The sequence below is a fragment of the Tiliqua scincoides genome, chromosome 4, assembly GCF_035046505.1.
Source record: "Tiliqua scincoides isolate rTilSci1 chromosome 4, rTilSci1.hap2, whole genome shotgun sequence".
In the NCBI taxonomy this organism is placed as follows: Eukaryota; Metazoa; Chordata; class Lepidosauria; order Squamata; family Scincidae; genus Tiliqua; species Tiliqua scincoides.
This window is the reverse complement of record NC_089824.1, coordinates 186,664,485-186,687,580: the sequence shown is the minus strand read 5'-3', so window position 1 is coordinate 186,687,580 and position 23,096 is coordinate 186,664,485. Positions and strand designations below refer to the sequence as shown.

At 43.9% G+C, this 23,096-nt stretch overlaps 1 protein-coding gene across 1 annotated transcript in view; it reads right to left on the bottom strand.

Annotated features, from left to right (window-relative positions):
* The window catches only part of PKP1 (plakophilin 1), a 60,125-nt gene that overhangs the window by 24,775 nt on the left and 12,254 nt on the right, over positions 1-23,096 (bottom strand). Inside the window, exons 2-3 of the mRNA XM_066626020.1 lie at positions 17,610-17,707; positions 5,523-5,941 (exon numbers count right to left, since the gene is read on the bottom strand). Of these exons, the coding sequence (XP_066482117.1) occupies positions 5,523-5,941; positions 17,610-17,707 (517 nt within the window). The remainder of the gene's footprint in view (positions 1-5,522; positions 5,942-17,609; positions 17,708-23,096) is intronic.

The window sequence follows — 23,096 nt, the reverse complement described above, 5'->3', positions numbered from 1 at the left end:
AAGCTAACTGCTGAGAGGCTTTGTCTTGGACTTCTTAAAGGTGATGGCTCTGGCCAGCAAGCATAGAGAAGTAGCTGGAACTATTAGCTTAAAGATGTAATCATCTCTGTTTGGCTGCAATAGCATGGAATATGCAGCCCACTTTTAATATGCATGCTGTTCAGGATTGTCACACTGCTGGCAGATGTCATGAGGGAGATTGTTCTGGTGGAAAAAGTAGGTTCTGACCAAAATGTATTTGTGCGGCCTCACTATGGAATTTTTGCTGTAAGATTGTATGCCCTGCTTTCAGCCCTGGGAAGCATCCATCAGCTCCTCCATATGTTTTTAAAGAAAAACACAAGTATGGCATTGATTACAAATGATTACAACTTTATATGCAAATAATGAAATGGAATGAGCACATTTCAACCCTAGCCAGCTGGAACAACAAGGATATTCTTTTTCAAAATCAGAACTGTATTTCTATTAAAGAGATGGTATCTGAACTAAATTGTTGGTTAAGAAATGACTCTCTATTCTGATCTGTTCTGATCTCTGACTGCAGCTGATTCTACAGAAAGGATGTCCCTACCATACATACAAGCCTATTTGGGAACAGATCCCATTTAACTCAATAGGATTTACTTCTGAGTGGACAAGGTTAAAACTGGGCTGGCAGTCCACTAGTTTTTCAGTGTTTTCGGTATCATTTCCAGAAAAGTCTCAAGCCTACTAATTAAGCTCTACTGGGTGGGAAGGGGTGTATGTGGGGAGACCAGGCTACACCAACAGAAGCACAATCTTTCTGTCCTTCCTTCTATGCTGGTTCCTACCGGCATGAGATTGACACAAACCTCATGTGGTTTCTGTATGTCAACCAACCCCATCAGTGCATGGAAGTTCCCAAAATTCCTGTCTGGAGAAGCTATAAGCTATATATGAAACCTCTTTTTCTCACTGATTACACTTCAGCTTTTACTCTTTTGCATAACATCTGTCTGTTCAATTTCAAAATGGTTAGTTAGAAACAGTTTATGTATAAAGATCCCAAAAAGAGGTTTTAAAAACCTCTTAAGCTGAAATATTTCTACAAGCAAGGTCATGTGGCTGGTGGATCTAAATTACCATACCTTACCATATCATCCTGGAAAGTTTTACATTTAGAGATAGATCTATTATCAAGTCCCAAATAGTCACCATTCCCACTGCCCTCAAGAAAGGAACTTAGCCAGCCCGAATTCATAGTGGTCTATGCAATGTGTCTGGAGAATTTCAGGATTATAGAGATCATCATCAAGGAAGGCCCACAGCCAGGAAGACACAACAGGGACAGACTACATTTGCTCCCAGTGTGGAAGGGATTGTCACTCCCAAATTGGCCTCTTCAGCCACACTAGACGCTGTTCCAGAACCACTTTTCAGTGCGCGATACCATAGTCTCCTGAGACTGAAGGATGCCAATGATGATGAGAGATCATCATAAAGATCTATCAGAACACTGCTAAAAAACTAAAAAGTGAGAGAATGTTACACCAGGTCCATCAAACCTTTGCACCACCAGAGAGCATTGTACCAGGTCCTTGTTTCAACCTTTGTCTAGAGCTGTAGTGTCAGAGTCCAGTCTTGGGGTGGAGTTGGATGTGGAGTTGGAGGTTTTGTGCACTGACTCCACTGCACTGCTAGTTATAGTTATGATAGTTGGAGTATCATTGCTGACCAGATGATAACCTGAGAGAGCAGGACTATGGAGTCGGTACACAAAACTTCCAACTCAAACTCCTGACTCCACCCAAAATTGCTTCTGACTCCGAAGCCACAGTCCTGCCTTTGTCACAACAGTAGTTCTGTTCTACAAGAAAGTAAAATGCTATAGCATGTCTGCAGTTTTGGAAAATGCATATCTTCATCTAGCTCTCTGAAAGAGAAAATCATGAATTGTTTACATGTGAAAGAGATACATTCTAACAAGAGCTCTGTTTTCCAAGCCTCTACCTACTCAAAACCCAGAATGAGTTAAGAACTTTGGCTCCTTCACTGCCAACGTAACAGACAACTTCTCAGTTCTTTCATAGCTGCACCTATTTTCCAATTGTTCTGAAGAGATGGAGAAGAAGGGCTTTCAGGATGATTAAGTGCTATGATCTCCAAGGAAGGGAAGCAAAGTTGATTCCCCACTGGTCTATATGCATTCTCTATCCTGTTAATCAAGCATAGACCTACAACAGCAGCAATTCTCCACAGATCAGATCAATAAATGACTACAAGAGAAAAGAATAGCTCCCCAGTAAGGACTTGGAGTGCAATCTATTAAATTCTTTGCTCAAACTCCACTGAAAAAGTATAACTTGTGCAGGAAACATTCTTACTAGACTGTACCATTGATCTTCAAGGCAGGTTATCTAACCAGGTTAGTACTTTCTAGGGATGAGTTCTTTCTAGTAAACTGGGGAAAGTCCACAGAAATATCCAACCATCTGAATTTAGGGTCCAGATTTTATGCATTTTCTCATTCTTCAACTGGATTTTGCTGGATTTTTCTTCAACTGGATGGACTGGGTTAACCATATTGGCTCAAGAGGGCTCTCAATCAAATTAGGCCTGTCTAGAATCTCTAGAACGCTGTGGTCAGAGCAGTGAGAATTTAACTCACCATCCCCAAGAAGCGATTATTGGAAATGAGTGGGAATGGTCTGATTATCAAACAATAGCCTGCATCAATTATGGGAATCCTTCAGCATTTGCAAGGCACATCTGGGAGACCGACCCATAAACAGGCTGTCCTCAATGATTCCTTGGAATGGTTAGCTGATGGAGTATCAGGGAGAGACTGATCTAGAGGCTATGAGGAACCTAACAGCCTGTGGGAGACCTGTCCAAATCTGCCACAATTATCTGGGGATTTTGGTACTCCATTCTTAAGTTACAATTCAGAAAACCAGTCAAATTCTATTTTGGATGGAATATGGTGTCAGCTCCAATTATTTTCCCCAAGAGAAGCAGCTCTGTATCCTACACAGCTCTATGAAAACTGACCCTTCAAAGTCTAAACAATTTTAAAATAATCTGACAAGTAATGCAAAGAAAAAAAAAGTTTTTTTTCTAGTTTTAGCTCTTTCAGGTTAAACTCTCCATTAGAGTTCAATATCCAAGTCAGACACCCATTTCCAAGCATATTTTTTTCTTCCTATGAAAAGGAACCATAAAAATGAATTATATAAAAAATATTCCCCACCATCCATCTAAGTCAGTTTTTCTCAACCAGTAGTATGGGTACCACCAGTAGTACATAAGAACATAAGAACAGCCCCACTGGATTAGGCCATAGGCCCATCTAGTCCAGCTTCCTGCATCTCACAGCGGCCCACCAAATGCCCCAGGGAGCACACCAGATAACAAGAGACCTGCATCCTGGTGCCCTCCCTTGCATCTGACATAGCCCATTTCTAAAACCAGGAGGTTGTACTTGAGGTGGTGTCTGGTGGTACTTGCGGGACTCCTGGATCCCTACTGCCTGGAAGCAAGACCAGGAACATAACACAATGAACAGCAATAGAAGGCTCCAGAGCATGCTTTTCTGCATTCAAAAAGCCCTCCCATCCACCCTAAGCCTCTTACTAGTATCTGTCACATCACATCTGACCCACCCAACCCAGAAGTAACTGGCAATGATGTCATCTCCAGTTACTTCCAATGATACTTCAGGGACTTCAGGTGGACCATATGAAGTGGTACGGTAGAGGACAAGCATTGAGAAACACTGGTCTAAGTTGACCAAATTAATAGGTAAATTGTATGTGCAAACTAGAACCACTTTTTATCATGGATGAAATTCCAGTTCTACAGTGGTGCAGAACCATGCAATTAGACTCAGTTCTAGAAATGAGGAAACTCCCCAGACAAAACCAGTTCTACTGGAGGGAAGATGACTAATGAACCAGGCCCATCCCAGTAGTTCAAGACAGACAACTCCCCAAAAGCGAACCAGTTCTGCAAGATGAGCCACACCCTGTCAGGAAGGGTGCTACAAAGGAGACCACTCCTGAGATTCATTTGGCAGAGAAGAGCATTTCCCACACAACAATTGTTTGGGAGGTGTATCTTCTGACCAATCAGAGCTGTTCTTTAAAAGATTGCTTTATAATAGCCCGGACTGGTAACAAACTTTTTCTATAACTAGGCCTCTGTTAGGGATACCAGTTTGGTCAGCTGTAAAGCTGATGCTTCAAAGATCTAGACATCGTCCTTGATCCCAGGTCACTTGCCTCAAAACTCCATGCTGATAACTAAGGGCCCAAGCCTATCCAATTTTCCAGTGCCAGTGCAGCTGTGCCAATGGGGTGTGCCCTGCATCCTGTGGTAGGGAGGCAGTGTTAGAAGCCTCCTAAAGGTATGCGAACATTTGTTCCCTTGCCATAGGGCTGCATTGCTGCCGCACTGATGCTGGAAAGTTGGATAGGATTGGGCTCTAAGCATGCAATAATTCATTGGAAACATTTTACCCTGATGCTTTAGAGCAGACCATTGTTTCTCAACTTGTGGGTTGGGACCCACTAGGTGGGTTGTGAGCCAATTTCAGGTGGGTCCCCATTCATTTCAATATTTTATTTTTAATAGACTTGATGCTACAATGGGATGTGACTGCATTTGGGTAAATGTTACAGACCTGTACTTTTAACAAGCTACTGTGTATATTCTTTTAACAGTGATAGTCAATGGGACTTATTCTTGGGTAAGTGTGGGTAGGATTGCAGCCTAGGAGTTTCCTGCTTGATGATGTCACTTCTGGTCATGACATCACTTCTGGTGGGTCCTGACAGATTCTTATTCTAAAAAATGGGTCCTGGTGCTAAATATGTGAGAACCATTGCTTTAGACCTTTTACACATACAACTGCTGGTTGAATCGAAAGCATTTTCTCTTTGAACCATATATCTTATTCTACAGTCTTCACTCAGAAAGAACAAAAATGAGTTTAGTGACATCTCCAACACTGCTGGGGATCCACTCCTTGAAAGCCAAGTGCTGTCTGAAACAGCACTATAAGAGATAGGGTAGGAAGCTGGTGCTGACTGACCTGACCAGAATACACTCCTCTCATTGGCTGCAGTTCTTGCCAATTAACACAGGATAAACAGCATTGTAAAGAAGCAGTGCTAAAGAAAGCATTGTTTTTGGAGGAACTACTGTATGTAATTTGCATTGAGCGCTTGACTGCAGTGGGTACTGCAGTGGGCTTGACTGCAGTGGGTACATAGTTAAGTACCCCAATTTTTGGATAAATGCAAATGCTGTCTTCCAACTAGCAGCCCATATGGCTTAACTCAGGCAAATCAAGTCTCATCCAAATCCTGGAAAGAATGTTCCAATAAATCTTTGATGTGCTCTATGTGGAATTCACAGCAGGCAGAATGGATTTTTGGGAGGGCTCTGCAGACCAAAGATGCTTGAGCTAGCTTCTCACCTATGTTTACCACACCCTAGTTTCCAACAGAAGAAGAGATCATGGGCTGAGCAGAGACAAAATGTGCATGAAAACTTACTTGGAGTTGGTGTGGTTACTGTGGGTATAGAACGCATCCTGTTTGTGGTTGCCTACAGGCTGGGCATAGTACATATCTTGCTTGTTAGAGGTGCAGGAGGGGCTCCGAGCTGGAATTCTCTTGGGCTGCCTGCTTGCGGTTGTAATTCCCTGATTGTTGCAGCTATTGTAGAAGCTATGACGATGCACACTGCTTTTCTGACACACACGGTTTCCACTCTGGTTTCTCCTTAGTGTGCCCCGTGGAGCGTCACAGTAGAGGTCTGGCTCACTCCGGCTGCTCTTCAGAGTTGGCATTAAGCCATAATCACTGCCAGGACTGCAAATCTTGTTGTAGTTCCTGTTGCCCCAGCTTTCCATTTGACTGTAGGAGCTGTAGCGTTTGTTCTCTGCATCTCTTTTGAGGGTCCCGTTGTACATCTGATGAAAATGGAGGAAAGGGAGGAGGGGAAGATTAGGAAAGAACATCAGCAGTGTTTTGAATTGGATCCCCACCCACCCAAAAGACAAGGTTAGATCCTGAAAGGTAGCGGTCATTCACTTTGATTCTCGATCACATTTTATTATACTGGGCACTGGGTTCAAATGTTCAGTCCAGTTATTTTGATGGAAGCAGTAAACACTCAGGACTTCATGCAATACAGGAGACATAGCATCACACAACATCTTTCAGGGTTTGCCTCTTTGTAGCAAATGACAAAAAACTGTACATAACATAATTGCAGAGTTTGCCTCTTACATTGGGGGGGGGCATGTGAACAGATGGGAGGAAAAAGCAGAAATGAAATAAATGAACACAAATTCTTAAGTCTGTCCAGCTCATGTGCTTTTATGTCAATGCTTGAGACATATAAGTGTGAATTTTCTCCCACCACATGTAACTAATTTGTTATTAAACCTCATGATTAGCATCTGGCCAGAACACAATTCTTGCCTTCCAAGTCTTTATTCTCCCATCAGGTATTCACTCAGGACAACACTCTGTGTGTGTATGTGTGTGTGTGTGTGTGTGTGTGAGTAATTTATAGATCGTATTGTGATGATTGCTGTTTATTCATCTCCTTATTTCTCTCCATCAGGTAAACTCTTCAAAGTCAAAGATAGTTTGAACAAGTTAAAAAAAAAAGTGCTCTATTATTGTGCACCATCATCAGGGTTCAGTTTGTTTCCTGAATGCCACTAAATTCCCTGTTGGGAATATTTTTCAATTAAAATTTAGGCTTTGCTCTTGCACCCCCTCGAAGGCATTTTTGCAGAAAAGAGCATTCTTTACTTTCTTGTTCCTGTTACCCTTATCTTTATTATATCCGTGAACTGGTATGGTTTCCAGCTCATTTCACCGAGAGCCCAGTTGCTGCCTGCCATTGCATATACAATAAAAAAAGCAAAATTGAATTATAACTGTATGTTTAACCTAGTGATTTTCAACCTTTTTTGTCTCATGGCACACTGACAAGGTACTAAAATTGTCGAGGCACACCATCGGTTTTTTCATAATTGACAAGGCACACCATGCTACTCACATCCCCCAATGGCCCTACTAATAAATGACCCTCCCCCAAAATCCCACGGCACACCTGCAGGCCATTCGCAGCACACCACTGTACCATGGCACAGTGGTTGAAAATGGCTGGTTTACCCTGTAGAGCAGTTTTAGGATATGATAATGCTTATCCTCTAAAAAAGAGACACATGGAATTGTGAAAAAAGGGAGACAGTGAACACTGAGAATTCTGTGATAACAAGGCAACAGATTATAGCATGCACTGGCTGTGATAATGAGCTTCCTTTCATTCAAAAGATGCTTTTTCCACACAGGTCTGCAGAAGACATCTTGTGTCTCCCGCCCCACCCAAGCCACACTTGCACTGACTTGCTGCTTGACTAACAGAAAGGTGTCTTCCCAAAGCTCATAACTTGGCATTCATGGTTTCTAAGTCTCTTTAGGAGGAGGAGCATTTTAACAACTCGATAGCAATGAAATGTGGTTTGTCATTCCAAAATGTAAGACAGAAATGAAACAAAACAACACAGAAAACCCTGATAATTCCTTCTTGTCAAAACATCAAAACAAGCAGCTGCACAGATTTGTGCACCAACTTTTTTGTTTGTTCTCCTTCCAGACACTTGACGCAAATTAATGCAGAGAAAACAGAAGCTGTGCATAAAGAGTTCCTTAAGTCTCTAATGGAATCTTAATAGCTAGCATTTGTTTACACTTTATAGCAAGTGCCCCAGGGACCCGACAGCTCTGCTGGGTCACCGTCTCTATTATATTATTCCTTTTTGAACTACTAAAAGTGCAGGTCGACTTATAAACAAAAGCTTAGATAAACTATGGCAAGGCATGTCAATTTTTTTTTTAACCCCAGTCATTCCCTCCATCAGGCAACCTGGAAAACAGACAGAGCCCAATCCTATCCAACTTTCCAGCACTGATGCAGCTGTGCCACTGGGGAGGTGTACTGCATCCTGTGGTGAGAGAGACACAGCCCAATCCTAGCCACACTTTTCTGGGAGTAAGCCCCATTGACTCTAATGGGACTTACTTCTGAGTAGACATGCATAGGATTAGGCTGGCAGTTCTCTTACCTTGAAACTGCACTGTGGCTGCATTGGCGCTGGAAAGTTGGATAGGACTGAGTTCAGAATGAGCTTGAACACAACCAATAATAACTTGGGAACGCAATCCTAAATGTAGCTACCTGCCTGCTGGATTCTCAAGTGGCAGTGCAGGAAATAAAACTGAAAATAAATGTATTAAGTTCTGAGTTATTGGTGCAGCAGCTCTTTGGGACTTCACTCATTTAGGGCACAATCCTAACCAGGTCTACTCAGAACTAAGTCCTATTTTGTTCAAAGAGGCTTACTCTCAGGAAAGTGTGGTCAGCATTGCAGCCTTAGACTGTGCCAAGATGGCTGCATCTGGTAGTTCCCCAGTCTATGGTTTCAGACAAAACACTTGCATCACATGCGAGTGTCAGGAGCATTGAATCTACGTATCTACCACCAGGGATGGCAAGTCAGGTGCACCTCGACTCGAGTCAAGTCTCTGCCTGCCACAACTCAACTTGAAAATGAGTCATAATGGGGGCACATTCCAAGTCACCCGAAGCGTTTTCACAACTCAAAAAGACTCGAGTCTCAAGTTGTTCTCTTTAAAAAGGGTTCAGCAGAAGAAAGCAGGGCTGCTGCTGGGCTGTGTGTGTGTTTCAGTGTTCCCTTTACACACTCCCCTGCTGTCCCCATCCGTCCCAATGTCAGGCAGCAATGCAGAACACGCTGACCCCTGCCCTTCCTTCCCTTCGTACGATCCCACCTCAGCTGTGACAAAGGAAACCCCCCCTTCACACTACAGGATTGGCAGGGAGCAAGGACGCATCCCAGCTCAGCAGTGTAGGAGGGCGCAGGACAGGGGCAGCACGAGCAACAGAGAAAATCCTGCCATGGCTCCGAAGAAGAAAAAGGGGCAGCTGCTGGGCTGTGTGTGTGTTTCAGCGTTCCCTTTAAATACTCCCCCACTGTTCCCCCATCCCAATGTCAGGCAGCAGTGCAGAACATGCCAGCTTCCTCCACCTCCTGCAGCTCCTTTGTCTGCTTACAAAACCCACTTGTCCCTATGGGGGCTGGTCCTGCCCCCACCTTCTGCCAGATATGCATCCTCCATCCAATGGATTCTCCAGGGGACCAGAGGAGGTGCTTCCCTCCCCTGGGTTCTGTAGACATGCAGATGGCTCATGTGTATTTCAAGCCAGATAAAACTGATACTTTTGCAGAAGCTGCTACAAGTTCTGCATCATGAGACCCTGCAAGTTTTTTTAAGCTCAAAAAGTTAACGGTTTTGCTCCACCACCCCCCAGCCCATCTCTGATAATGTAGCCTGCTGCAGCTGCACAAAAAATGACTTCCTGGCTGAACACAAGAGGTTTTTGGGAGAGATGGAGGCGGTGCAAGCAGTAGCCATTGACGAGTGGCTAGAGTCGCCCAAGCAGATGACAACTCACGAGTCGGGGCCTCTGACTTGACTGTTTTGCTGAGTCTTCCACAAGCGTGACTTGAGTCTCCATGAGTCAGCAAAAAACGCTGATTTTCGCGACTCAGACTCAAGTCATCTGACTCGAGTTCTTATCCCTGTCAAACCCCACAAAATGTCATACTGAGACACTCCGAATGCATGAATTGTAGAAGCTAGAAGTGAAACAAATGGTTGGACATAGTGGCTTCTAGTGATTCTAATTTCCCAGAATCCCCTGGGGGCTGGGGATAAGAATAGGCCCTCAGTTTGGCTGTACTTGTCGTAAGAGGCGACTAAACAGCCACTGGGTAGATGGGACTCGTTAGCCTGGGAAGGCAGCTCATCTGAGAGAAGGAAAACTCTGATCCCAAACCTCCACTGCCTTGTGGCTACATCCAGTTATGGAAAAGGCTTCAGGAGTCAACCTCGAGGCAAAATCCGGAGCCGGAGTCCCTGAGGCAGTTCATGGCTGAACACAGTCACGTTCTGGCAACTCCTGCGACGCAGCTGGAACCAACCATATTGGCTTCTGCCTTTCCATTGGACCATTTCAGCGACGTGGAGAGGGGGGATTTGCTGCATGGGTAACAGTCTATCCTCCATAACTACTTTACCCAGGCTTCGTGCACTGGAGAGGACACTCTGTTCCAGAACACTATTCAGAGCGCGATACCATAGTCTTCCCAGACTGAAGGATGCCAACAGTAGTTTCCCAGGCAGGGAGATCAGCTGACAAAACCCCAAAAAAGGACAAGGCATCCCAAAATGTAGGACATCCAAGAACAATATAGGGCATGACAAAATAAAAGCTAAAAACACTCATATATTGATTCCATGTGGTTAATTTAAAGACTATGTTACTTATTATTAAATTTAAAACTTACATATAATTTATTACATATAATTTATTAATTACTAGAAGACTATGTGGTGCCTGAAGGAGCCCACTCACAGGAAATTAAGTTCTTTGATTGAACTCTGAATGATTTAAGCACATCTCACTTACTCCTTGCAACATTGTGCACTGCTGGGTGGATGCAGCTAATGACAGTAAATGCTACAGAACTATCCAGATGGGAATCTTCTTTATAGTAACTACCACCACTTTTTTGTCACACATTTAAATATGGCATTAAGGTTGCGAAACTAAGGGCGCAATCCTAACCCACTTTCCAGCACTGAGGTAAGGGCAGTGCAACCCTGAGGAAAGGAAACAAACATTCCCTTACCTTGAGGAGGCCTCTGTGACTGCCTCCCAAGTGTAGGATGCAGTACATGCCCTTCTGGCACAGCTGTGTCAGTGCTGGAAAGTTGGTTAGTATTTGGGCTTAAATATTTATTGCCAAAGAGATGGGACTGGGCAGAGCAATCCAAAGGTCTTGCTATGCCGCTATCCTGTTCAGGTTAGCAGATCTTATTCAGGATGCGTTCGGCCTCCAGCTGGTATATATGGAGTAGATATTTATGCTGTCATCATCATACATCTTGTAACACTCTGGTTCTTCACAGATAGAGTTTCAGCAATGTAGGCCTGTGCAATTTATGACTCACCCAGTTGACTACAGTCCACCTCCTGTTTTTGCATCACTAATCAAATCTCCCAACTTTCTTTTAGGATAGGAAAGAGCTACAACATTTCATGAGGCCAAAATGATTCATAGAACAGTTAAGATCATATAGTTAGAATTTTTATGGGTTTAAAAAAATTCTGCGGTCACCAGGTACGTTAGAGAAGTGTTTCATTATCATCATCCACATTGAGTAGCTGGAGAAAGTGAAGCCCAATAATGGATAACTAAGCAAGAGAGGCAGGAATTGAACCCACCTCAGGGACCACAAGAAAGATCTGATGATTATTATTATTGTAGTTTTTTTTAAAGAACTGCTGGTGTATTTGTTTCTAGAGCAGCAGCTGGTGTAGAGGTGAAAAAATTTGCACAAACACGTCAAGAGGGAGTGTCTCTCAGGCCGGAGGGGAAAGCCAAGCAATGAAATATGATGGCATACCACCCTGACTGATGTGTGGTGCACACCCTTGATCCCGCTTGCGAAATGAATTCACTCCAGTATGTTAGACAGACAACTGGAGAAAAGGAAACTTGCAAAGCCAGCAAAACGTTTATTCCCCCACCTTTGAAATGTTTCTCCCTTCTCAGTTCTGTATTTTTCTTTGATACTTTTCCATTTCTTTTGTTCCTAAAGGCAAAGATGATCCAGTTTTGTTGTAGTCAAATCATGACCTGCAGCTGGATTTGGACAACACTTCTCACAATGCAATTAAATTTTCTTTCAGTCATCCTGCAGTGGAATCCAAGTACACTTAACAGTCCAAACCTACCTAATTCCCCCTGTGCCAATGCAGCCATGCCAACACTTTCAAGAGAGTTTCAAGCCTCCTTAAGGTAAAGGAACATTTGTTTCCTTGCCCAGGGGTAAACCCTCACTGCCCTGCTGGAACTCCTCAAATCTGCCCCAGTTACTTTGCTGACACATGTCCAATGGACTCAGGAAGGCGAATTAAGGTTGGGAAGGGAGCTAGGATATAGGTGACACCACTGCCGCCCCTTCCTGGCTTCAATCCACCCTATCTTTCATCTCCTCGTGGTTCTGCCCAGCTCCTCCCCTGCCGCCATCAGTCTTAACGTCCTGGGCCCAGCAGCAATATTCCTGTGCTGCTGCTATCATTTGCAACAGTGCTCCTAAAATGGCTGCTTGTGGCATGCTGCACATACTGCCAAAAACCATTTACAACAGCAGAATTGTTGGGCCATAAATCCCCAAGATATGTACTGGTTCCATTCCGGAAGTCTGTCTGGAAGTTGGAATGTACATAGGTCAAAACATCTTTTGGTGGCTTTTGCTAGCCCAGCACCTTCGCACCTGCACAAAAGCACCGCAATAGATGGAGTGCACCTGTGGAAAACCACCAGTGTGGCCATCCATAACTTGGATGTCCATAACTTGGGGACTCAGTGTACAGCCCAGTATTTGGGTTGGAAGTGCTGAGCATCTGTCAAGGCCCACACTACTCAGGAAACCTATTGAAAGGTGACTGGGAAAAACAGTTGTTTCATGATGAGGCAACGTTGGTCATCTTCAGTCTATCTTGGGACTAAAGTCGCAGTGTACATTCAGAAGCATTTAAGAACATAAAAACAGTCCCATAAGAACATAAGAACAGCTGGATCAGCCCACAGGCCCATCTAGTCCAGCTTCCTGTATCTCAAAGTGGTCCACCAAATGCCCCAGGGAGCACACCAGATAACAAGAGACCTGCATTCTAGTGCCCTCCCTTGCATCTGGCATTCTGACATAGCCCATTTCTAAAATCAGGAGGTTGCACATACACATCATGGCTTGTAACCCGTAATGGATTTTTCCTCCAGAAACTTGTCCAATCCCCTTTTAAACGCATCTAGGCCAGATGCCATCACCACATCCTGTGGCAAGGAGTTCCACAGACCAACCACATGCTGAGTAAAGAAATATTTGCCTATTCATATGTGAAAATTCTATGGTATATAAATAGAATATATAAATAATAATTATTATCATAAATAGCATTTGCCTGTACAGTAGAGAAAATTATATTGAATATAAATAGCTGTATTTGCCCTAAAAGGAAAATATTTATAAAATGATGTGATGTACTTTATTTGGCCCAGCTCCAAATAACTTGGAAAAAAACAACCAGATTATGACCATGTTTGTATAAACAGAGATGAACAGATCAGTGGGATTAAATGCTAGACATTTTGGTCAATGTATACCATAATCACTTGAGCTACCACAAAAATGTGACAACTCTGGAAGATGTTCTCTCAGCCTAAGGGCCTAATCCTATCCAACTTTCCAGTGCTGATGCAGCTGCAGTGCAGCCCCAAGGTAAAGGAATGTTTGTTTCCTTACCTTGAGGAGGCTTCTGTGATTGCCCCCCATCCCACAGGACACAGTGCATGCCCTACTGGTATGGCTGCATCAGCACTATAAAGTTGAATAGGACTGGGTCATAATTGTATGAACCTTGCTCATATTAAGATTTGAGGGACCTGCTCAAAGTACCAAATTTGAGGGATTTGAGCCAAGTCTCTTCTTTACCCGCTTAATAATAATAATAATAATAATAATAATAATAATAATAATAATAATAATAATAATAATAATGATAATAATAATAAAGGTATTTATATACTGCCTTTCTTGGTCTTTATTCAAGACTTTATTCAAGGCGGTTTACATAGGCAGGCTTATATAAATCCCCGTAAGGATTTTTACAATTGAAAGAAGGCTCTATCTTTCAAGAGCCACAACAATTCAGATGTTTTGTTTTGATCTGGCCTCCATCCTGGCCTCCATCCTCCCACGCTCAGAGCAGATGGAATAGCTCTGCTTCAGCTTGTCAGCTGCTCCAAGGTCGCACGGTGCCGGTGGCCTCGAACTGGCGACCTTGTGGATGTCATCTTCAGGCAAATGGAGGCTCTACCCTCTAGACCAGACCTCTTGCCCAGACCTCCTGACCAGACTTACAGCCCAATCCTGAGCTTCCCTGTGCCTGCTGGGGCAGTGGCTCCAAAGCGGCTACTGCAGGTGCCAGGAAGCAGCCAGAGTTCTCAGGAGAAGGAAACTTTCATCCCCTTTCCCTGGGGAAAGCCCCGCAATGGGGTTTCTCAAGCTTGCACCGGCTATTTTGCTAGTGCAAACTTGAGAGTCTTCATGTTTGTCCTCCCACCCCAGTTCTTCCCCCCACTCAGCCCTCTCCCACGCATGTTCTGCTCTTCCCCTGCCTCCCCAGAGGCCGCACCACCACCTGGCAATTGCACTCATCCCTGATGGCGGTGTGTCCTTCTGGCATGGGCCCAGCACCAGCGCTCTCTACTCTTCCTACTTTATGGCACGTTTACAGCACCCAACACCAGTGCTAGGAATCAGCACCAGAGCTGGGACAGTTTAGGTTTGGGACTTCACTCCCCAAAAGGAGTATAAACTCCTGGAGGAGGGTCTGACAATGCAGTTCTAAAACATAGCATTTCCAAAAGCACTGCAATACCAACTTTCCAGAAAGCCATTTAGAAGTTGATGTTGGATGACTCTGAATTGTTTTTGTCATTTATTATTCTGTTTTAAGCAGACATACAGTACTTGGTTTTCTGTTGTAGTTGTGATGGATTGGAACAGGGGTGCCCAAACCCCGGCCCGGGGGCCACTTGCGGCCCTCAGGGACTCACAAACCGGCCCGCAGGGAGCCCCCAGTCTCCAATGAGCATCTGGCCCTCTGGAGACTTGCTGGAGCCCATGCTGGCCTGACGCAACTGCTCTCAGTATGAAGATGACTGTTTGACCTCTTGCATGAGCTGTGGGACAAGGGCTCCCTCCATTACTTGCTGTTTCACATCTGTGATGCAGCAGTGGCAGTGAAGGAAAGGCTAGCTTTGCTTTGTGCAAGGATTTTTATAGGCCTTGAGCTATTGCAAGACCTTCATTCATTCATACAAGTTCCATCTCTAATATATTCATTTATGTTAATTTATTCAAATTTGAAATGTAAATTAATTCGGCCCCCGACACAGTGTCAGAGAAATGATGTGGCCCTCCTGCCAAAAAGTTTGGACACCCCTGGATTGGAATATATGTTTTTTACTGGGTTTTATTGTAACTGCACCCCAAAAATCAATAAGACAAGCTGATCAGGAGTAACTGAAGTCCCGTTATTCTTAGTGAAACTTATAGCCCAATCCTATCGCTGGGCCAGGGGAGTGCATGCTCCACTGGTGTGTGCTATGACAAAAGTGCCATAAAGTACTTTTGCAACAGCACATCTTCTAGCAGCCCCAATGGGAAGGCCAGCGCCTTCTTGCTGGTGCAGGTATGCAGAGGTGACCCCTACCAGAGCAGGCAAGTCCAGCCCAGGGGCAAGGGAGGGGGAGGATGGGGAGGGTGGAACACAGGAAGGGAGAGTGGCAACAGGGGTGGGATGGGCCCAGGAAATATGGGGATCAGTGACAGTGGTGCACACCATATTCTATCCCCCTTTTCAAGCTTGATCCATGGACACAGATCAATGGGGACTTGCCCCTGATATAGAGCTGGTGCAGGTCTGAGTTGACCTGTTGCAGCTGCTGGAGTTCTTATCCCAGGGCAAGGGGACAAATGTCCCTTTCCCCAAGGAGGCCTCCAGGAGCCAAAATTCCCTTGTACGAATGCACTGTAGCCTGCACCTGTGACAGTGTGCCACTGCATCGCAGAGGGGGAATTTAGTTAGGATTGGGCTAATTTTCTTTGGATACAATCCAATATATTCAGGAAAGGAGTGTTTTTAAAAAGTCAACTGTACCATTTTCTGTAGTGCTATATCAAACAGAAGCATTATGACCTGGGTCATGGGAAAATAATTCAGAAATGGATTTAACCAACACCCAAAAGAAACTATCCTTTTTGTGTCTCATCTCCAAATTACTTACACAGCATCTTTGTTCTTTCATTTTTGTCTGGATTTGCCTGACTGTAGCATCACCTTTTGCTTTGAATTTATATAGTACATTAGTAGGTGTGTACTCTGAAATGAGTAGCCTTCAACCCAGCCTGTAAATTCCCTCATTTACAAAAGATTTAACATGCTTCTGCAGTAATCCTTTGCATGACTAATAATGAAATAGAGTTTATAATGAAACAAAAAGACAGAAAGCTGATTGTGTGTGTGTGTGCGTGTGTGTGTGTGTGTGTGTGTTTTCAAGCATGAGGATAGCAATTTTAGTATCTCTATAAACTAATTAACACCGTTTCAATCTCAACTGTCTTTATAAAATCTCAATCTATTGAGAATCGATTCAATCTCAATTTCTTTATTTAAAAAAAATCAGAGGAGAGGCATGACAGAGACCCTGGAATGGACCATAGCTATGCTGAAAGCAAACATTTAAGAGCCCTGTTGTACCTTAAAAACTAATGGCAAAGATTTTGTGAACAAGAGCCCATTTCATCAGACCATCAACTTTATGGTCTATATTAGCCACACCCAAGCTTAAGTATAATGAAAGCATCTTGGTCCGTGCAGGTCAAATATGTGACTTAGGGCACAATCCTAACCCACTTTCCAGAACCGACATAAGGGCAATGCAGCTCCAAGGTAAGGGAACAAACATTCCCTTACTTTGAGGAGGCCTCCATGAGTGCCACCCAACTGCAGGATGCAGCATACGTCCCATTGGCACAGCTATGACAGTGCTGGAAAGTTGGCTAGGATCTGGGCCTTATTTATATACATATCCAACTGTTGCTGGGATAGGAAGATCTAAGAAAAAGTTGGGACACAGATGTCAACAATCCAATGAGAAGCATACTGTATAGCAAGTGACATTAAGGGGCCTGATGGAAGAATTGCTCAGAAGACCACCAAAATCTACCTGATATCTTAAGTAATGTATTCAACTATTGTTTCTATTGTTCACACCAGTCAATTCTGGTCTAGAAGTCTGTCAGTTAAGAACATGGAGAAGGATTTTACCTAATCTAACAGCCCAATCCTAACTAAGTTCCCACATGGCAATGTGGCAGCGCCGAGTACATCCTGCAGGGGGAATTTAGGCTTTTGGAGGTTTCCTTGGGACATTTGTCTCTTGCCCCAGGATAATCCCCTGCAGCTGCAATGGGTCAACTCAGACCTGTGCCTACTCTATAGCTGACACAAGTCTGTGTTGATCCATGTTGGCAGATCAGGCCTATGAAGGGGGATAGGACACAGTGCATGCCAGCGCCACTGACCCCACCCATTCTCAGTCCAACCTGCCCATCCCCTGCCCCCATTGCCACCCCCTGACCTGTTTCACATTTCGTTGGCGTGCCACTTAATTAGGATTGGACCATAAGAGGAATAGGAGGGATGTGTGATAATCTTTTGAGCAGCACACCAAATAGCATAACAGCATCTTCTGATTCTTGTTGCAAGGAAGTCACTGACCTCCCAAGAGAGAAAAGCATCCTCTTAAATTCTGGTTTTATGGAATGCTTTTTAACAGAAGAAGGTCTTCACTACCATTTCAACCCAACAGCATGCCATAGTTCTTTAAAAAGCCTTACCGCTTGACCCCAGTTGTTTCCTGTGTGGGCTTTGGCATAGTAGCTACCACGGGCTGTTCCATAGCTATAACCATCAGCTAAACCATCATACATGGAACCTGCAAGTAGAACAATGATATTAGATGTGAATAACAGGAGCTTCAAACTCTGATTCAATAACACAGGCCTACAAAATTGAGGGTCAGAAAAGTTTTTCCCAAACTTTAGGGTGGTTTGATATGAATTTGGGGTGCCGATTCCAAAAATGGCATCCGTTTTGCCCTATCACATCTAGTTTTGGAGATATAGTATAACCTCATTAGTGAATGGTTCAAGCAGCTTCCTCATGAGGGAGCCATGGTGTTCCTCATGAGGAAGCTGCTTGAACCATTCACTAAAGAGGCTATGCAGTGTCTCCAAAACTAGACGTGATAGGGCAAAACGGATGCCATTTTTGGAATCGGCACCCCAAATATACCCAGGAATTGGAGTAATGTTTAAGGAAGCAAAATATGTGTTGGCCTGTGTAATCATGGGGCTCTTTATTTTCCTAACCAAAGACAGTAAAGACACATTTCTATGACTGAGCAAACAAATAATGAAATCTGTTGAAATCAAGGCAACTTTTTGGTGGCAAATTCTCCAATGAATGTATCACTCCATTACCTACAGCGTGAGCAGTAAGCAACATGTGAGTCAGTAGACATGACTTATGTATGTTGAAGATAAAATTTAAAAAGTATAGAATTCAGACAGTTGAATTGGCTAAAATGGAAGAAGGTCAGAGTGGGTGCTTGTGCATTTCATTAAAGGCCCCCTAATATGTCCCTGTAATTCAAAGCACTGGATGATGAGGGACAAGCATCAACATATAAACTCAAGTGACCTTCTGTCATAAAAAATCCAATTTTCTAAGCTTTAGACTGGAGGTCTAAGCTTTAGATATTATATCTGGCCATGTGCTAGCACCTCTGGGCCCTCCACTAGTATCCTCCCCGTCTGTGGCCCCGTTGGCCAGTATCTTTAAAGCCCTAAAACTTCGACTACCCATAGGACCCTTATTTCTAATTCAGACCATTGGTCCATCTAGCTCTGTACTGTCAAAACTCTCAGCATTCATACATGAAATTTTTTCTGCCCTATAGGTACTGTAGATACCAAGTACTGGACTTTCTGCATGCAAAGGAGATGCTCTACCACTGAGCAACAGCTCATCTCTGTGTGCAAATATGTATGAGTAAGGATGATACAATTGAGCCCTGAGTTTGTATTGAGTTTGTATTGATAACTTTCTCCCAGGGAAAGTTATAATCAAATAACACAACACTGCCCAGCTGAATCCTTTCCAACTGCTTTCATTTACAAAAACCCAAAAGAAAATTATTTCTTTCTTTTAAACTCTTGCATTGTATGCAAGTATTGACCAAGACCTTACTCATTTTTTTTTCATCAACAAAGATCAGAAAGGCTTAACAGCTAATTACTGGCCCTCAGTGTAAGATGAAGTCTAAAATGATGAGAGACTTCTAGAATCATAGAGTTGGAAGGTACCCAAGAGGTCATCTGCCTATAGCAGGAAATCCTCCTAGAGCATCTCCAGCAGGTGCCTGTTGGACCTTTGTTTGACGGTCTCCAGTGAGAGAGAAACCACCATCTCACTTTGTAATCTGTTCTACTGCTGAACTGCCCTTACCAACAAGAATTTCTTCTTGAGGTGTTCTATCTTCCAAAATTTTCACCATCACTGGATGACTCCCAAGATCTTATTTGAGGAAACGAAAGCACTTCAGATTAGAAGTGATTTGCCCCAGTGTTATAGCCTGATAATTGCTTCTTTAAAACAGGAAGCATCAAACACAAGACTTAACAATTACCATTGGCAATGAGTTGCCACATTCGTCGATCACACAATCATGTGTGATTCAAGATGGTGGCGCTTGGGAGAGCTGGGTGCCACCATCTTCAATTGTGCAAGATTGTGTGAGATCTCACACGATTCAAGATGGCAGTGTCCAGGAGAGCTGGGTGATAATGCTGCCACATCAAGGCTCCATAACCACAGGGCTACATAACCACACTGTGACTGCAGTACATTTGGGAACAGCTGGTTTAATATAATCTTTGGCCAGTGTGGTTCCTGTGGAGTTGCATGGGCAAATGTAAGGTGCCACTACAAGACTAAGTGTGCAATCCAAAGTCCCTTGCACTGGCCCAGAGGTGCCACAAAGTTTCCATAAGGCACTTTTGCATCACTGTGGCAGGCCAGTGCATGGATGTGTGCTGGCTTCTGGAGGCCAAATTCGGCATCAAGTAAGTTTGTACCAGCCTCCATTAGCTGACGCAGGGGTCTTGAGAGGTAAGGCAGTCTGGGAACATTCCAAGGCAGAGGTAGTGTAGGTAGATCGTGGGCAGACCAGGCCAGGGAAGGCAGTGGAGCCAGGATCTGGCATTTAGGCAGAATCCTAACCCCTTCCTAGGCTGCCCGGTCTAATGCTGGGCTGCTTGGATCAGCACCACCTCTTTAGATGGCACAGATCTGAGTAGCCCCATTTGGGCCACTGCCACATTACCCAGGGTAAGTTGAACTGATTCCCTTTGCCCGGGGTTACACCGCAGCTAGCCCCAGTCCTGTGCTGGATACAGTGTAGGCCAGCTTACCTGCCTGTTCCAGGGCAGGATAGGATTGAGCTGTAATTTTTTTTTAACTTAACATGGAACAAGTTAACTACAGATTCTCATCACATATTCACTCAATATATTCTGTAATACTTGACAGAGTCTAGTGAAATAGCCAAGTGTGGAAGGGAAAAAGAGTTCTTGTACTATGTCATGACTGTGCCATTTAGCCGAGAACACTGATTGTCCCAGTGGCGTGCAACAAATGCTCCAGAGGATGTGCGCATGAAGCTAAAAAATGATCTCGCTGAACTTCAGTTATCAGTTATCAAATTTGGTATAGGAGACACTCTGAACAGGAGACAGAATGTCTATTGTCACCACTGATGCCTGCTTTGTATGTGCTCCAGGTAAGGGCCAACTAGATTTGATGTGGAAATTCTGTGACTGAAATATTAACCCCTTTTTCATTTTCAAAAAGCAGCTGTGGGCAGTAAGATTTGGACAGGGATTACAGCATGGGAGGACTTAGGGTCAAATCCTATCCAACTTATAAGCACTGGTGTAGCCATGCCAGTGGGGTATGTGCTGCAACCTGTGGTGGGAGGATAGTTATGGAGGCCTCCACAAGGTAAGGAAATGTTTGTTCTCTTGCCTCAGAGCTGCATTGCAGCTGCACCAACGCTGGAAAGTTGGATAGGATTGGGCCTTTAATCCTTTTCGCCTTTACATGGAACAAGTTGGATAGGATTGGGCCTTTAATCCTTTTCGCCTTTACCATTTCCCCAACCTAAAGAGCCCCCAATTTCTGAGTCAATACATGTTCCCCTTTGTGGCTCAGAGACATTTCAGGGAAACAATCTTCAGGGAGGAAATACGGAAATATGATGTAGGGCAAAAAGATTAGTCACCCTACCACCACACCACAATCACCATAAGTCCAAATGGCCCTTTTCCCCAGCTTCCCCACAAGAAAGAGAAAAATACAGTATGTGTGCATCCCAATCATAGAATTCCATGTCATGTCAAGTTTGGCCCTACAAATACAATACTAGGAGATAAGGAGCTTCCATTTGTCTGAAGCCAAATAACCCACATGAAAATGAAGGTTTCTTTCTGCATAGATACAAAAGAACCCAAAAGCATCTGCAAATATCTGTGATTTTCCACTCCTACTGCAGAAGATGCCTATTTGAACATAGAACAAATATGAGAATATTATCATCTGATGCAGGGGTCTCCAAACCCCAGCCCTGGGGCCAGATGTGGCCCGCAGCAAGCCTCTTTCTGGCCCACAGTCAAGCTCTTGTCCCCTGAAAGACTCTGGCCCACTCAACTGAACATGATCAGAACTGTGCTTTCATTGTGTCTGGAGGGTGTTCTAAGGGCCAGAGAGGTTGAATGAATGAGCTCATTCATTCATTTATTCACTCATCTAAATTCTATCTCTAATTCATTTATTTAAATTTTATATTTAAATTTTTTTTTCCATCCCTCCACATCATGCCAGATAATTGATGCGGCCTTCTGGCCAAAAAGTCTGGAGATCCCTGATTTCTGATCCATGGAAAAAAGTAATGACTGGATGCACAGTCCTCCATACAGTTAAGCTAACAGCCCAATCCTAAACTGCACTGGAACAGGCAGGCCAGCTGGCCTGTGCAGTATCCAGGGCAGGGTTGGAGGTAGACCTGGTGCAACTTGGAGTAAGGAGGCTTATATCCCCTTACGCCGAGTAATGCCCCAGCCACCTCAATGGGGCTACTTGGATCTGCGCCAGCTAAATCACTGGCATAGATCCAAGCAGCCTGGTGTAAGGCTGGGCTGCTTGGGAGGAGGGTTAGGATCCGGCCTAAGTGCCAGAGGCCAGGCACACCCACCAACCTGCCCATTGTTCACCTTTCCCCTGTCCTAGAAGGCCCCCAAAATGCTCTGCCCTGCCCTTCCCAAACCCCCGCACCAGTGGCCCACCGATGGTGCAAAGTTACCTTCGCCAGGGCTTGATCTAGCACTGGGAGGCCAGTGCAAGGACACACACCAGCCTCCCCAATTTCTGCGTTGGTGCAAATGTAGCAAGTTCATGACACCTGGAAGCCTGGAAGTTCATGACACCTGGAAGCTTAAGCACAACTTAGTGTGCATGACATGCACAGCAATAATTCAGAACTCTATGATACTTTTTATAAGTCTCTGTATCTTATGTCTGTGCTTTTGAATGGGGAACATGATTCACAATTAAGCCAGCTGCACAGAATAGCACACATGCAATGCATAACATTTAGTCAAATATGCATTATGAAAACTGCGTATCTTCTGGTGGGCAAAACTGTACCAAAACATACAATGCCAGTACGTGAGAAACTATAGTCATCAAATTAAAGGGCAGATTTTGTACATTCGCTAAAAAGCTCTCAAAACAGAATTTTGCTTTTGTTTTTTCTTAATTTTTTTAATCAAAAATGTAAAAAAAATATTAAATGTTAAGGTAAAATTCTGATGCTATGTTGCTTTGGAAAAAACATACAGACTGCTGTTGTAAGCTGAGAATCTTCCTGAGAGCCACCTACCATGTATCATCCATAATCTCCCCTTATAGCCTTTGGGAGAATAGCTTGGACTGGTGACAAGTTTTCTTTGTCATTCTGGTTCCTTTATTTCTCATTAGCTGACCAAGCAGGCATACAACTCCCAAGTGAGTCCCTCCTTAACCACCTTTCAGTCTATGTTCTTGTTTTTTAGCTGAGCGCACCCTCCTAGTCAAAGAAAGAGCTGCCTGACAGAGGAAAGGCCAGGCTGCATTTCATTACATGACAGGCTTAGCAAGTTTCACCTTCCATGCTTTTCTGCAAGTGCATTATGTGTACATGAAAATTGGGGCAACCTTCTGAAATG